Genomic DNA, 16,670 nt, shown 5'->3' with positions numbered 1-16,670 from the left:
CATTGTTGAGTTGTAAGATTTCTTTGTATGTTTGGAATACTAGTCTTATTAGATTTATTTTATTTTATTTTATATTTTATTTTATTTTATTTTATTTTAATTTTAATTTTATTTTTTTGAGACAGGTTCTTGTTCTGTCACCCAGACTGGAGTGCAGTGGCACAATCTTGGCTCACTGCAGTCTGCCTCTCGGGTTCAAGTGATTCTCCTGCCTCAGCCTCCCAAGTAGCTAGGATTACAGGCATGTGCCACCACACCCAGCTAATTTTTGTGTTTTTAGTAGAGATGGGGTTTCACCATGTTGGCCAGGCTGGTCTTGAACTCCTGGCCTCAAGTGATCTGCCCGCCTGGGCCTCCCAAAGTGCTGAGATTACAGACATGAGCTACCATGCCCCGCCTCTTTGTTAATTTTAATGAGACGGATGACACTGTGTTTCCCAGGGTGGCTGCAAACTCCTGGGCTCAAACAATCCTCCTGCCTCAGCCTCCTTGAGTGTCTGAGATTACAAATGGATGCCACCATGCCTGGCTCCTTATCAGATATTGAATCTACAAATATTTTCTTCCATTCTGTAAGTTGTCTTTTCATTGTCTTTTTTTTTTTTTTTGAGTCAGGGTCTCACTTTGTCACCCAGTCTGGATCACAGTTCACTGTAACCTCCAACTCCTGGGCTTGAGCCATCTTCCCACCTCAGCCTCCGGAGTAACTGGGACTAAAGGCATGCACTCAGCTATTTATTTATTTATTGATTTGAAATGGAGTTTCGTTCTTGTTGCCCAGACTGGAGGGCAGTGGTGCGATCTCTGCTCACTGCAACCTCCGCTTCCCGGGTTCAAGTGATTCTCCTGCCTTAGCCTCCTGAGTAGGTGGGATTACAGGCATGTGCCACCATGCCCAGCTAATTTTGTATTTTTGTAGGGATGGGGTTTGTCCATGTTGGTCAGGCTGGTCTCGAACTCCTGACCTCAGGTGATCTGCCTGCCTTGGCCTCCCAAAGTGTTGGGATTACAGGCGTGAGCCACTGCACCCGGCCTCATTTTTTATTTTTTGTAGTGACACAGGGTCTTGTCATATTGCCAGACTGCACTTGAACTCCTAGGCTCAAGCAGTCCTCCTGCCTTGGTCTCACAAGGTGTTGGGACTATAGCCACTGCTCCTGGCTAGATCAAGTCTAATTTATCTATTTTTTCTTTTTATTTGGTTATTTATTTTTAAATTTTTAATATTTTTAAAATTTTTAGCAGAGACAGGATTTCACCATGTTGCCCAGGCCAGTCTCGGACTCCTGAGCCACCTCACTCGGCCCCATCCCCCTTTCTTTATTTTGTTTTTGAGGCAGGGTCTCATTCTGTTGCCCATGCTGGAGTGCACTAGCACTATCACAGCTCATTGCAGCCTCAAACTTCTGGGTTCAAGGGATCCTCCTTCCTCAGCCTCCTGAAGTGCCACATGCGTGAACCACCACACCTGGCCTTATCTGTTTTTTCTTTTGTTACTTGTGCTTATGTTGTCCTATCTAAGGAACTATAGACTAATCCAAAGTCACAAAGGTTAATTACTTTGTTTTCCTCTAAGAGTTTTACGGTTTTAGCTCTTTTTTTTTGATTTTGTTTTTTTTTTCTTTTCTTTTTCTTTTTATAGTTTCAGCTCTTTTCATGGCCGCTAAGTTATTTCCCTGACTAAAGCTTCAGAGGTTCCTTTGAGCTGTTTGCTAAGGGTGGAGGTGGGGAGCTATTATCCTGCGACTTCCTTTCTTTGACAATTCAATCAAGTTCCTTGTCCCTGGGAAGCACTTATTCTTGTAGGTGTTTCTAGTGCTTTTACAATTTCTGTATTTCATAGTCTTTTTTTTTTGCAGGTAACAAATGAAGAAGACTTCATTAGAAAATTGGACTGCAAACCTGATCAGCATCTGAAAGTGGTTTCCATTTTTGGAAATACTGGCGATGGAAAGTCTCATACTCTCAACCACACTTTCTTTTATGGTCGTGAAGTCTTCAAAACCTCCCCCACCCAGGAGTCCTGCACTGTAGGAGTGTGGGCAGCCTATGACCCAGTTCACAAAGTAGCAGTGATCGATACGGAAGGGCTCCTGGGGGCCACCGTGAATCTAAGCCAGAGAACACGGCTGCTGCTTAAGGTCCTGGCCATCTCAGACCTCGTCATCTATCGAACTCATGCAGACCGGCTGCATAACGACCTCTTCAAATTCCTTGGGGATGCCTCAGAAGCTTATCTGAAGCACTTCACCAAGGAGCTCAAGGCCACCACTGCTCGCTGTGGCCTGGATGTCCCTTTATCCACCCTGGGCCCTGCAGTTATCATCTTCCATGAGACTGTGCACACCCAGCTACTGGGCTCTGGTGAGTAGATGGGGTACAGTGTCACAGCTCAACCTTTATGGGTACAAGGAGGCAGCTATTTGGGCTGCAATAGCAACTTATCAGTAGTGGATTGCCCAGAAAGATTTCTGTCCAAAGAAGACATAGAAAGTGTCTCAAGGAGGATGGAGTGATCAAACATGTCAATCTGCTTATAGGTTAACTAGCATTAGGATTGAGAATTGCCAATTGGCTTTGGCAATATATAAGTCCTTGGTGATCTGGATAAGACCTGTTCCCTGAGATGGTGGGGGGTAAAAGCTTGATCAGAGTGGGATCAAGAGAAAATAGGAGGAAGCCAAGTACCGTGGCAAGTGCCTGTAATTCTAGCTACCTGGGAGGCTCATGTGGGAGAATCCTTTGAGCCCAAGAGTTAGAGATCAGCCTGGGCAACATAGTGAGGCTGTGTCTCTGAAAAAAAAAAAAATAAGATTAGGAGAAGAATTACTTTATTCAACTCTTTGACAGAGTTCTATAAAGCAAAGAAGAACAATGAGATTGTAGCTGGAGGCTCATGTGGGATTTCAAGGGATTTTTCTTTTTTAAAATTTAAGATGTGAGGTATTGCAGATATTTATGTACTGATGAGAATGATTCATTAGAGAGGGAAGAATGTAGATGTAAGAGAGCAGGAACAGTTGGAGTGATGCATGAGTGGAAGGGTCAGCCTTAGGACCACGGACAGTTCATCCATAACAATGGGAAAGAAAGTAGACAATATGGACACGGTCGCAGACAAGAAGATGGATGTGGACATGGGACATGTGTATGTAAGTTCTTGTTTTCTTAGAGAAATAGGAAGCAAGATTGTCACCTGAGTGGTAGGAGGATGAGGGAAAGGTGCAATAACAGATTAGATAGGAGAGGAGCAGTAAATTTGGCTCCTGAAACAATTGGAATCTTCACTTTTTCATTCAGTCATCAAAGTTTATTGAGTGCATGTGTCATGTGCTGAGCACTGAGGCACAGAGCAGAAAAAACACTTCCTGTCTTTGAAGAGCTCACAGTCTAGTTGGGGCAACCGCACGGTGTTCTGTGCATACCTCCGTACCTACAGGTACGGAGCTGTGGGAGTCCAGAGCAAGGACGCTACACCTTATGGAATCTAGGAAAGAAGAGGTGACATTTGAGCTCTGAGAGACTTGGCTAGATGGAGGAGGGGAAAAAGATGCTCTAGGAAGAGCAAACTCCTAGTAGCTTCAAGGAACAAATTGTGTTCAGAGAACTGCAGGTAGGGCTGGGTGTGGTGGCTCACACCTGTAATCTCAGCACTTTGGGAGGCCAAGGCAGGAGGATCCCTTGAGCCTGAGAGGTTGAGGCTGCAGTGAGCTGTGATTGTGTTATTGCCCTCCAGCCTGGGCAATAGTGAGACCCTGTCTCAAAAAAAGAAGGAAAGAAAAAAGAGACAAGGGAAGTAGTTCTGCAATAGCTTCCAAAATTCCATTCTAACTCCCTTCAATGCATTCTCCATGTAGCATCCAGAGTGATCTTTTCAAAAGCTTAATTTACACTTCAGATCATGTAATACTTCTGCTTGCAACCTTGTCAGTGGCTTTTGACTACGTCAAAATAAAATCCAAACTCCTAAATGTAGTGTCATCACTTTAACTCCTGCCTTTGTCTCTGACCTCCTCTAGTTACCCCTCTTCATTCTCCCCCTGCCCACTGAATGCAGCCCCTTCCCTGCCACCCCCACTGCCATATTTGAAGCATGGCTTTTGTGGGAGGGAATGATGGAGAGACTCAGGGATCGGATCATGGGTGGCCTTGACTCAGTTCTCAAGTATGGCAGGAGTCCATGAAGGATCTTAAGCAGAGAGTTAGATGGCCAGATCTATATTTTCAAAAGATTCCCTGGCAGCCTATTGCAGGATGACTGAGGCAGGGGGACCAGTCAGCAGGATATCAAGTCACTCAAGTGAGAAGTGGTTGGGATTCAGCCAGGGCAGTGGCAGTAGGAGGGAAGTGCACAGAGTAGGCCATAAAGGAGGTTGAATCTGAAGGACCTGGCACCAGTTGATTCTGGTGGTATCAGTGACACATGCCCTATAGAAGATAATGCATGTAAATGTTCCCCAGTGAAGGAGCAGATTAATTAGCAAGTACCTCGAAGATAAGGAGAGGAGGTGAGAAATGCTAACTTCAGCTACCTCCTGTGATCAATACTTTTATGCCACTTTGGATCTTTACAGTGTTGGTGAGGGGAAGGTTTAATTGCCAGTTCAGGATTTTGAAGTAACCAGCCCCTTAAAAGTTATTGTATTTTAGGCTGAGCACAATGACTCATGCCTATAATCCCAGCACTTTGGGACATTGAGGCGGGAGGATCACTTGAGCCCAGGAGTTTGAGACCAGCCTGGGCAAAATAGCAAGACTCTGACTCTACAAAAACATTAAAAAGTTAGCCAGATGCAGTGGTACATACCTGTGGTCCCAGCTCTTTGGGAGGCCAAGGTGGGTGGATCACCTGAGGTTTGGAGTTCGAGACCAGCCTGGCCAACATGGTGAAACCCTGTCTCTACTAAAAATACAAAAATTAGCCAAGTGTATGGTGGTGGGCACCTGTAATCCCAGCTACTCAGGAGGCTGAGGCAGGAGAATCACTTGAACCCTGGAGGTGGAGGTTGCAGTGAGCCGAGATTGCACCACTGCTCTCCATCCAGACTGGGCAACAGAGTGAGACTTCGTCTCAAAAAGTAAGTAAGTAAATAAATAAATAAAAAGGAAATTAAAAAGTCCTTTCAACCTTTATCACTGATACATTTATTGAATCCATCTGTGCTATGGCTGCACAAGTTTCTGGACAAATGATGAGAGTGTGGGCAAGCAAATACCCTTATACATTGGTAGTTTGCCCAGAGCTTCCTCACAAAAGACCAGAATTTTCAAAGTACAGAGAATTGTAAAAGTTCTTCAGGAAGGTGATTGGTTAAGTATATCCACAGGATCGAAGACTGTATTGCTGCTTTTGAGTGTATTGTGACAAGGACAGGTACTTACGGTATGTTATTAAGTGAGAAAAGAGCAAGTTGCATATATATACGTTGCTAAGTCTGTAGGAAAAATGTCTGAAAGGGCCAACATTGAGCTGTGGTTACTTTTGGGAAGTAGGTGAGAGCAGAGGACATAATTTCTTTCCTTTTATGCTTTGGCATATCTAGATTTTTCCCACAATGAATGGGTTTTTGGGAAAAAAGACTCCTCCTTGAAGTATAATGTGCATACAGAACAGTGCATATCATATCAAGGTATCATGTGATGAGTTTTCTTTATTTTATTTTATTTTTTATTTTATTTTTATTTTATTTATTTATTTTTTTTGAGACGGAGTCTCGCTCTGTCGCCCAGGCTGGAGTACAGTGGCGCAATCTCGGCTCACTGCAAGCTCCGCCTCCCGGGTTCCCGCCATTCTCCTGCCTCAGCCTCTCCGAGTAGCTGGGACTACAGGCGCCCGCCACCACGCCCGGCTAATTTTTTTGTATTTTTAGTAGAGACGGGGTTTCACCGTGGTCTCGATCTCCTGACCTCGTGATCCGCCTGCCTCGGCCTCCCAAAGTGCTGGGATTACAAGCGTGAGCCACCGCGCCCGGCCAGATGTGATGAGTTTTCACTGCCTGAATGCTCCTGTGTACTCAACGCTAGACCACAGGACACCAGCCCTCCTCATAGAAGCCCTCCTCATGTCCTTTACCAGGAAAGGGCAACCTGAGTTCTCACAGCATAGATCAGTTCTGACGTACATTGAGTCAGAGTATCTTACTTTTTTTTTTTTTTTTTTTTGAGATGCAGTCTTGCTCTGTCGCCCAGGCTGGAGTGCAGTGGTGCGATCCCGGCTCACTGCAACCTCTGCCTCCTGGGTTCAAGCAATTCTTCTGCCTCGGCATCCTGAGTAGCTGGGATTACAGGTGTGCACCACTAGGCCCGACTAATTTTTGTATTTTTAGTAGAGATGGGGTTTCACCGCGTTGGTCAGGCTGGTCTCGAACTCCCGACCTCAGGTGATCCACCCACCTCAGCTTCCCAAAGTGCTGGGATTACAGGTGTGAACCACTGCACCCTCCTGTATCTTACTTTTTTTTTTTTTTTTTTTTTTTTTTGAGATGGAGTCTTGCTCTGTCGCGAGGCTGGAGTGCAGTGGCGCGATCTCGGCTCACTGCAACCTCCACCTCCTAGGTTCAAGTGATTCTCCTGCCTCAGCCTCCTGAATAGCTGGGATTACAGGCGCCTGCCACCACGCTCGGCTAACTTTTGTATTTTTAGTAGAGACGCGGTTTCACCATGTTGGCCAGGATGGTCTCCATCTCTTGACCTCGTGATCCACCCGCCTCGGCCTCCCAAAATGCTAGGATTACAGGTGTGGGCCACCACACCCAGCCTCGTATCTTACTTTTATAATGAAAGATTTTTGTTGTTGTTGTTTGAGACAGAGTCACTCTTGTCTCCCAGGCTATAGTGCAGTGGTGCGATTTCGGCTCACTGCAAGCTTCCTCTCCTGGGTTCAAGCAATTCTCCTGCCTCAGCCTCTGGACTAGTAGGGATTACAGGCATGTGCCACCACGCCCAGCTAATTTTTTTGTGTTATTAGTAGAGACAGGGTTTCACCATGTTGGCCAGGCTGAACTCCTGACCTCGGGTGATCCGCCCACCTTGGCCTCCCAAAGTGCTGCCCACAGACGTGGGCCACCGTGCCTGGCCTCCTTTTTTTTTAATGTCACTCACTACCCATGTGCCTGTGTTTCTGCTCGTATAGATCACCCCTCAGAGGTGCCAGAGAAGCTCATCCAGGACCGGTTCCGGAAGCTGGGCCGCTTCCCTGAAGCCTTTAGTTCCATTCACTACAAGGGAACGAGGACTTACAACCCTCCCACGGACTTTTCTGGGCTTCGCCGTGCTTTGGAGCAGCTACTAGAGAATAACACCACCCGTTCTCCCCGGCACCCGGGAGTCATCTTCAAAGCCCTGAAGGTCAGTTGGCTTGTGCCCCAAGGGCTTCTCATTGGGGTGCCAGTGGGTGGTGAGAACACTCAGTTCGCCAGCTTTTGTGGTGCTGGTGATTGGAAATCTGGGTGGAAAGAGGTTATAAGAAGCGGAAGCACATGAATGGAGTCTGCATCTGTCAGATGCTTTCATTTTGCCAGGAGTGCAAATATGGGGAAGTCACAAGTGATAGTAAAAAAAAAAGTGCTCGGTCCTCAGCTAGGAGAAAAACCAGGCACTCATTTCTGGCTGGTGTGGCTCAGCCCTGGCGAGTTGGTGTCATTTTGAGTCTCACTTAATCTGGACAGCCTTTATGCTTTTCTTAATATTGACTCACTGTTTTTTTCTTATCTAAATTAATTTATTCATAGAGGAAACTTTTTGTTATCACTATAAGTGGAAAACTAGTATCACAGGCAGAAATTTTTTTTTGTTTGGGGGGCGTTTAGGAGCAGGGGTTTAATAGGCAAAAGAAAGAGAAAGAACAGCTCTCTCTCTCTTGCGAGAGAGAGAGGCACCTGAATGGGACTCCCCCCCAGAGGTAGAAAATTACCAAAACAAAACACAAAAATAGATACACAATAACACTACTATTTATTATATACCAAAGTTCAGAGTACTCTGTATGGATTAGTTCACTTAATCCTTACACCAACTCCATGAGTTAAGTACTGTTAATATCCTCATTTACAGATGAGGAAACGGAGGCACCAAGAGATGAAGTAATTGGTTATACACAGTTACTGAGTGACAGCAGGCCTAACGCCTGGCCAGTTTACGCTAGAGCTCCTTCTCATAACCACAAAGGCTGTACTGCCTCTCAACAAATAAAATCGCATATTTTTCCTTAGCTAGAGACTATTACGCATGGAAGGTTCTGAGACTGGGTCCTGTTTTTTCTTTCTTTAAGAGGGAGATTTACAGCCAGGCCTGGTGGCTCATGCCTGTAATTCCAGCACTTTGGGAGGCTGAGGCGGGTGGATCACTTGAGGTGAGGAGTTTGAGACCAGCCTGGCCAACATGGTGAAACCCCCTTTCTACCAAAAATACAAAAAAATTAGCCGGGCATGGTGGCGCACTCCTGTAATCCTAGCTACTTGGGAGGCTGAGGCAGGAGAATTGCTTGAACCCGGGAGGCAGAGGTTGCAATGAGCCAAGATCGCCCCACTGCACTCCAGCCTGGGAGACAGAGCAAGACGCTGTCTCAAAAAAAAAAAAAAAAAAAAAAAGAGGGAGATTTGGCCTCTTAAAGAGAGAGGTGGAGATTAAATGAAAGCATACTTAAGAGACAAAGTACTTGTTATATAGTAAAAATGTTCAGTGAATGTTAATTGTGAATAATATTAAGGAAAAACTAGGGAAAATGATTACATTTGAATAATTCGTGAAATACGTACATTTCCAGTTAGGATTTGAAGTTCAAGCGCACTTAGTTGTATTGGCTAATAATGTCCTTGTAGTGGCTCAAAGGCAGTCAAAGTGGAAGATGACGCTTACGTAATGCAAACATTCTGAAAAGACATTGAATCAGGCAAAGGGCTATAAATCTGATCACTGTGCATTATAACGCAAATAGGCCAGAGGCTGGATTATAGCAGCTCCTTTGCTCTTCTGGAAGCTAACCCAGATTAATGTTTAAGTAAGACCATCAGGGACACTGAGCGCTGTAAACTGTAATTAGTGCTCAGGTATTTTTCCCCTCAGAAGTCTTGGATGTCCTACCTCAGGCCAATTTATTACTGGCTTTGAGGAAAATAGTTACACTGTATTCTTCCAAGGTGGTAAGATTCACCAAGCTTTCTGTGATTAAAATGAACCTGGTCTGTCGGGTGAGGTGGCTCATGCCCGTGATCATTCCCAGCACTTTGAGAGGCAGAGGTGGGCAGGTCACGTGAGGCTAGGAGTTCGAGGCCAGCCTGGCCAACATGGTGAAACCTGTCTCTACTGAAAATATGAAAATTAGCCAGGCGTGGTGGCAGACGCTTGTAATCCCAGCTACTAGGGAGGCTGAGGCAGGAGAATCGCTTGAACCTGGAAGGCGGAGGTTGCAGTGGGCCGAGATTGCGCCACTGTACTCTACTGTACTCTAGCCCAGGCAACAGACCTAGACTCCGTCTCAAAAAAAAAAAAAAAAAAGGCCAGGCATGGTGGCTCACGCCTTTAATCCCAGCACTTCAGGAGGCAGGTGGATCACCTGAGGTTGGGAGTTCGAGACCAGCCTGACCAACATGGAGCAACCATGTCTCTACTAAAAATACGAAATTAGCCACGCGTGGTGGTGCATGGCTGTAATCTCAGCTACTCAGGAGGCTGAGGCAGGAGAATTGCTTGAACTTGAGAGGCGGAGTTTGCGGTCAGCTGAGATCGTGCCACCGCACTCCAGCCTGGGCAAGAAGAGCAAAACTCCATCTCAAAAAAAAAAAAAGAACCTGGTCAGCTGGAATTCTGATGATTCCTGGTAACTGGCATCCTCAAAATTTCACTGAGATCTGATATATTCTATTCTCTGAGGTGTAGGGGCTGTGCTGTACTGAGCTGTGGGACTGACTTCTTTTGTCTATGGGAAGGAGTCATTTGTTTAAGCTTGTGATTTGGGTACTCCCCAGAGAATTGTGCAGTTGTTGCAGTTTACCCAAATCTTTGAAAAAATTGGTTTTGTACTTTTTTGTTTTAAACATCCTTTAAATTAAAAATGCTTAATTCTCTGGTTATCACTCTAATAGCCACTTTTAAGATCTGCCTTAGGCAAATTGACCAAGTAGAGTTTTATTGTTAAAATAGACTCTACCTAAAGTTTTCATAGTTCACAGCAGTGTATAATATAAATGGCTGTCTTTTCTTCTCCACTTATTTTTATTTTGTTTTATGCTGTTGTATTAATTTTTTTATTAGTAGCCTTGAGTCCTTTTGAGATAAAAGAGTTGGGGTGGGTATAAACAGATAAATGACACGTCAGAATAATTTGTTTGATTTCTTGAATCTCCCCTTTTTTCTTTCTTTTTTTCTTTTTTCTTTTTTTTTGAGACAGGGTCTTGCTCTGTTGCCTAGGCTGGAGTGCAGTGGTGTGATCACAGCTCACTGCACTCCAGCCTTTCACAGCCACTGCACCAGGCCCCAAGAGCTTTTAACTCCACTGCTGTATTCCTTCCCAATAGTTATTTCACTTCTAAAGAGGTCAGAGGATGTGACCATTTTAAAAGGTTCCTGATATGTACTGTCAGTTATATTTGAGTATTTGGTTATTTTAATTAAAACAGAGACGTCATTTTAAAAATTATAAAAGCAATGCATATTCATGATAAACAATTCAAGTACTGCAGAGTGTATGAGACTTAAGTCCCCTTTCCTTCCCCTACCTTCCCCCTCCTCAGTCTGTAGAGATAACTCTTAATACTTTCTCACATAAGTGTCTAGAAATTTTTACTGCTGTGTAAGCACATGCATAAATATATGTTTATAATGTATGTTTTTCTTCCTGAATAAATGGGATCATAGTAAAGTTAAATCCTTTTCCCCTGCTTAGTGTCCTTTTCTAACTCTGCAGATAACCATTATTAGTAGTTTATTATATATGCTTATAGAAACTGCAAATGCTGGCTGGGTGCTGTGGCTCATGCCTGTAATCCCAGCACTTTGGGAGGCTGAGACAGGCAGATCACGAGGTCAGGAGTTCAAGAGCAGCCTGGCCAACATAGTGAAACCCCATCTCTACTAAAAATACAAAAATTAGCCGGGTGTGGTGGCGGGTGCCTGTAGTCCCAGCTACTTGGGATGCTGAGGCAGGAGAATGGCTTGAACCCCTGGAGGCGGAGGTTGCAGTTTGCTGAGATCGCGCCATTGTACTCCGTCCTGGGTGACACAGCAAGACTGTCTCAAAAAAAAAAAAAAAAAAAAAGAAATTGCAAATGCTGTAAAAGTGCATGTTTGTGTATGTATATATATCCTTCATAAATGAGATCATACCATTTATATTATTCTATGATTTGGTTTATTTTCACTTTTTTTTTTTTTTTTTGAGACAGAGTCTTGCTCTGTTGCTCAGGCTGGAGTACAGTGATGCAAACTTGGCTCACTGAAACCTCTGACTCCCAGGTTCAAGTGATTCTCCTGCCTCAGCCTCCCAAGTAGCCTGGATTATGGGCACACGCCACCATGCCCGGCTAATTTTTGTATTTTTGGTAGAGACGGGGTTTCACCAAGTTGGCCAGGCTGGTCTGGAACTCCCGACCTCAGGTGACACGCCTGCCTTCGCCTCCCAAAATGTTGGGATTACAGGTGTGAGCCACTGTGCCAGGCCCGAAATGCCTATTTTAAATGCCATTAGTATACTTAAAAAAAAAAGTTATTAGGCCAGGTGCAGTGGCTCACTCCTGTAATCCCAGCACTTTGGGAGGCTGAGGTGAGCAGATCACCTGAGGTCAGGAGTTCGAGACCAGCCTGGCCAACATGGCAAAACCCCATCTCTATGAAAAATACAAAAATTAGCCAGCTGTGGTGGTGTGTGCCTGTAATCCCAGCTACCCAGGAGGCTGAATCAGGAGAATCCCTTGAACCCCAGAGACAGAGGTTGCAGTGAGCCCCGATTGCGCCACTGCACTCTAGCCTGGGTGACAGAGCAAGACTCTGTCTCAAAAAAAAAACAAAAAAAACTGTTGTTAGCCCTATCTTATTTTTGAAGTTCCACCTGATCGATGCAGTACTCTATTGGATTCAAAGGGAGTCAAAGTACTACTTTTTGTGTTTATTATTGACCGGGAAATGTAGGTTTGGAAATGTGATGAATGAGAAGAACAGTGTTTGGTGTGCACACATGCATGCATATATGTGTGTGTGTGTGAGAGACAGAGAGACAGAGAGAGAGCTCTGCAGCTGTTTTCTGCCCTAGTGGCTTGCCCATACATACCTGGGAGTGGTTTCCCTATTCCTCCTGCTTACAGGATCACTTTTGATGTCATTCAGCCACACTGTTGTGCAGGCCCCAGGCCCCTTACTTTCTAGCTGGCTTATGTCCCATTTCTTGATTCCTTTGCTCAGTGTCCACAATAGCAACAGTCCAGATACCTACAAGCAGCGCATACCTGCACTGAGCAGATAAACCTGTTTACAGGAAACAAATGCTCAGGTCTCTATTGAATAGAGGAATTAATATTCAATACTGGAATTGAATATTGAGTTAACTATGGTTGTCTGTACTTACAGTTCTGAATAATTGGGAGAACCATTTCATAGTTGAATTTGTATAGGTTTTATGTAATTTTGTCTTAATTTTGTTTTTTTTTAAGACAGGTTCTGGCTCTCTGTCCCCTAGGCACCATCTAGACTCATTGCAACCTCTGCCTCCTGGGCTCAAGCCATCCTCCCACCTCAGCCTCTCAAGTAGCTAGGACTAATAGGCACACGCCACTACACCTGGCTAATTTTTGTATTTTTTGTAGAGACAGGGTTTTTGCATGTTGCCCAGGCTGGTCTTGAACTCCTGAGCTCAAGGTATCTGTCTGCCTTGGCCTCCCAAAGTGATGGGATTACCAGGAGTGAGCCACTGTGCCCAGCCTTTATGTACCTTCTTTAACCTCTGAGCTCTAAATGTAGAAACTCTTTACGTTCCAATTCTGTGACATTGGGAAGCATTTATGAAGTATTTATAAAGTTATGTTTTGTTGGGGTGTGATGTCATTGATTACAGAAGTGTGTCCGTTTTGAGTCAGGAAATTCATTGCTAGCCCTTGATGACTGGGGCCAGCCCTATAGATACAATAGAAAGAGCCACACTGTTGTCAAGGCAACTAAAGTTCAAGATCATCTGGTCTCCAGGCAACCTTTTCCAGACTTGCCTCAAACGCTTTCCCAAGCTTTCTTGGGGTAGGTGGGCCCTTCTCTGCCTTTCTCTTCTAGCTTTGGGATCTCAGGAGGAGGAGAACCCAAGAAGCTGTGGAATGATGTGAGGTTTGGAATTTTTGAACCTGCTAATAAGTATATGGATCAGGTGGTATGTAAAGAAAAATCAGGGCCTAGCGCAGTGGCTCACGCCTGTAATCCCAACATTTTTGCAGGCTGAGGCAGGTGGATCACTTGAGGTCAGGAGTTTGAGACCAGCCTGGCCAACATGGTGAAACCCTGTCTCTATTAAAAATACAAATATCAGCTGGGCATGGTGGCATGCACCTGTAGTCCCAGCTACTTGGGAGGTGGAGATTGCAGTGAGCCAAGATCACGCCACTGCACCCAGCCTGGGTGATAGAGTGAGACTCTGTCTCAAAAAAAAAAAAAAAAAAAAAGAAAAGCTAATTAGATTCTAAAGGAGGAGTTTCTCCCTACTCTTGCATCTAAAACATGCTGACGTTGAATTTTTTTTTTTTTTTTAACAGTTACTGTTATTTTCCCACACTCTTGATTCTTGTAAAGCCTCCTAAAACTTGTCAAGGTCTGATTCATTAGTCAGGCTGTGACTTGTGAACGAGTGAGATGCTTATTCTCTTACCTCATATGCAAGAGTGTGGGTGGCCAGCATCTGAAGGCTGCCTTGCCTGGAGTTCTTCTCTTTCTTATGTCATAAGAGGTTACCTGTTACCTTGGACAACATAAGCCAACAGTTAATTTGTCTAGGGCAGGGAATGATGGCATATGTACTGTGGCAAATCAGGCTGCAGATTGTTTCACACCAAGCCTTGAGATACTTACAAATGCCCCCATTTCTCTGAAGAAATTTCAGAGAAGTGAACCAGGTCACTTGGGTTGAAACAGTAAGAACCTTATGCTGTATTGGATCCTAATTTCCCATTTACTGGGGGTTGGCATCCTCTGTGAATTCAACCCAGCTGTTGCACTCATGCCAAATTTGATATTATTTGTCCTTAGGAAAACCAGTACTTAGGCTAGCCTTTCAGTTACCTGTTTAAAAGAAAAACTCTGTGGCTAAAAATTGCTATTCTTGGCTGGGCGCAGTGGCTCACGCCTATAATCCCAGCAGTTTGGAAGGCTGAGGCAGGAGAATGGCTTGAGTCCAGGAGACCAGCCTGGGCAACATAGTAATACCCTGTCTCATTTTAAAAAATGAAAATAATAAAAAATAATTTGTTTTTTTTTTTTTTTAAATAATAATTGCTATTCTTTGGCGTTCCCTATACCTTCTATAGTGGCTTCTATATTCCTTAGCTGTCTCTTTTTTTTGTTTGTTTCTGTATCATCTCATGAGATACTTCAGCATCTTGGCCAGGCGTGGTGGCTCACGCCTGTAACCCCAGCACTTTGAGAGGCTGAGTTGGGTGGATCACTTGAGGTCAGGAGTTCGAGACCAGCCTGACCAACATGGTGAAACCCTGTCTCTACTTAAAAAAAAAAAAATTATCCAGACATTGTGGCAGGGGCCTGTAATCCCAGCTACTTGGGAGGCTGGTGCAGGAGAATCGCTTGAACCAGGAGGCAGAGGTTGCAGTGGGCCGAGATCACGCCACTGCACTCCAACATGGGTGACGGAGCGAGACTCTGTCTCAATAACAAAACAAAAACAAACAAACAAAAATTATTGGGGCATGGTGGCATTTGCCTGTGATCCCAGCTACTTGGGAGGCTGAAGGAAGAGGATTTGCTTGGGCTTAGGAGGGTGATGCTGCAGTGAGCTGTGAACATGCCACTGCACTCCAGCCTGGGTCACAGAGTGAGAATCTGTCTCAATAAAAAAGCTCCCTTTTCCCATCAGGTGTCCTCAGAGTGTTCTGTACATATCTGTTTGAGAAACAGCCTGTAGAGTTATTGGTAATTTGGCCAGTTAGGGAGTAGTTAGCCTTAAATTTGAGAGGACCTCTGGGGATGGGATGAAAGAAACCTAGGGCAAGGGCAGGGCCAGGAGAGGAGGAGGGCAAGGTTGGTTTGTGAAGGGGAGTTGGTGCTGGGCACTTATTCCAGCAGTTCTAGCTGAGTACTTGTTAGGACCTTTGCTAGGATTTGGAGGAGGATGCAAAGGTAGGAAGCTGCTTTCACAGTATTTATGATCTAGTCCTGGAGATAAAATACAGCAAGCCCATAGCTTTGCATCTTAATACCGAGTTACAGTATTGAGTACAATGGGCCGTCAGAGAAGGCAGAGAGTGATGTGGTTGGAGAGGCTTCACTGGAAGAGGTGAGACCACAAACATCCCTGAAGAATGAGTCTCATGTAGAAGTAGGAGAGAGAACGCTGTATAGGCTGAAATGTATAGGCCGACTTGTAATTCCACTTGCCCTGCTTCTCATTTATTCTCAGCATTTCTATATATTCATTCATATCCTCTTTCAAGATCTTCATGTTTCCAATTTTTTTTTTTTTTTTGAGACAGAGTCTCGCCCTGTCACCCAGGCTGGAGTGCAACGGCGTGATCTTGGCTCACTGTAACGTCCGCCTCCCGGGTTCAAATGATTCTCCTGCCTTAGTCTTCTGAGTAGCTGGGATTACAGGCGCCTGCCACCACGCCCAGCTAATTTTTGTATTTTTAGTAGAGATGGGGTTTCACCATGCTGGACAGACTGGTCTTGAACTCCTGACCTCGTGATCCACCCACCTCGGCCTCCCAAAGTGCTGGGATTACAGGCATGAGCCACTGTGCCCGGCTCCATGTTTTAACTCTTTACCAAAGTACCCCAAGAAGTACAGGACTTATGCATTATTTGTCAGACCATTTTTTTTGTTGTTTGAAATCCAGGGTTGCCGCTTGGTCAGCCATCGCTGACAGACGGTGTTCTATGGTATGGCCTCTGCAGTAGCCCTGCAGGACCTGAATGAGAATGTCCCTGGGTGAGTTGTGTACCTTCAGTTTGACCCACTCCTTGCCACTGTTCTGATCCTACACCTGACCTGACTCAACACTGATATTACGTGCCTTTGTAGGGATTTGAGTTTGCAACTCCTGGTGTTAAGACTGCATTGGACTTTTTAATGATCACCGTTCTAACTGGTGTGAGATGGTAGCTCATTGTGGTTTTGATTTGCATTTCTCTGATGGCCAGGAAACAACAGGTGCTGGAGAGGATGTGGAGAAATAGGAACACTTTTACACTGTTGGTGGGACCATAAACTAGTTCAACCAGTGTGGCGATTCCTCAAGGATCTAGAACTAGAAATACCATTTGACCCAGCCATCCCATTACTGGGTATATACCCAAAGGATTATAAATCATGCTGCTATAAAGACATATGCACACATATGTTTATTGCGGCACTATTCACAATAGCAAAGACTTGGAACCAACCCAAATGTCCATCAATGATAGACTAGATTAAGAAAATATGGCACATATACACCATGGAATACTATGCAGCCATAAAAAAGGATGAGTTC

At 44.7% G+C, this 16,670-nt stretch overlaps 1 protein-coding gene across 1 annotated transcript in view; it reads left to right on the top strand.

Moving 5' to 3' along the window:
- Positions 1-16,670, top strand: part of ZFYVE1 (zinc finger FYVE-type containing 1) — a 56,892-nt gene that overhangs the window by 25,116 nt on the left and 15,106 nt on the right. The window contains exons 3-4 of the mRNA XM_003263669.3: positions 1,860-2,364; positions 7,133-7,347. Of these exons, the coding sequence (XP_003263717.2) occupies positions 1,860-2,364; positions 7,133-7,347 (720 nt within the window). The remainder of the gene's footprint in view (positions 1-1,859; positions 2,365-7,132; positions 7,348-16,670) is intronic.

This window comes from Nomascus leucogenys, chromosome 1a (assembly GCF_006542625.1).
Source record: "Nomascus leucogenys isolate Asia chromosome 1a, Asia_NLE_v1, whole genome shotgun sequence".
In the NCBI taxonomy this organism is placed as follows: domain Eukaryota; kingdom Metazoa; phylum Chordata; class Mammalia; order Primates; family Hylobatidae; genus Nomascus; species Nomascus leucogenys.
This window is presented reverse-complemented; position numbering and strand designations above follow the sequence as displayed.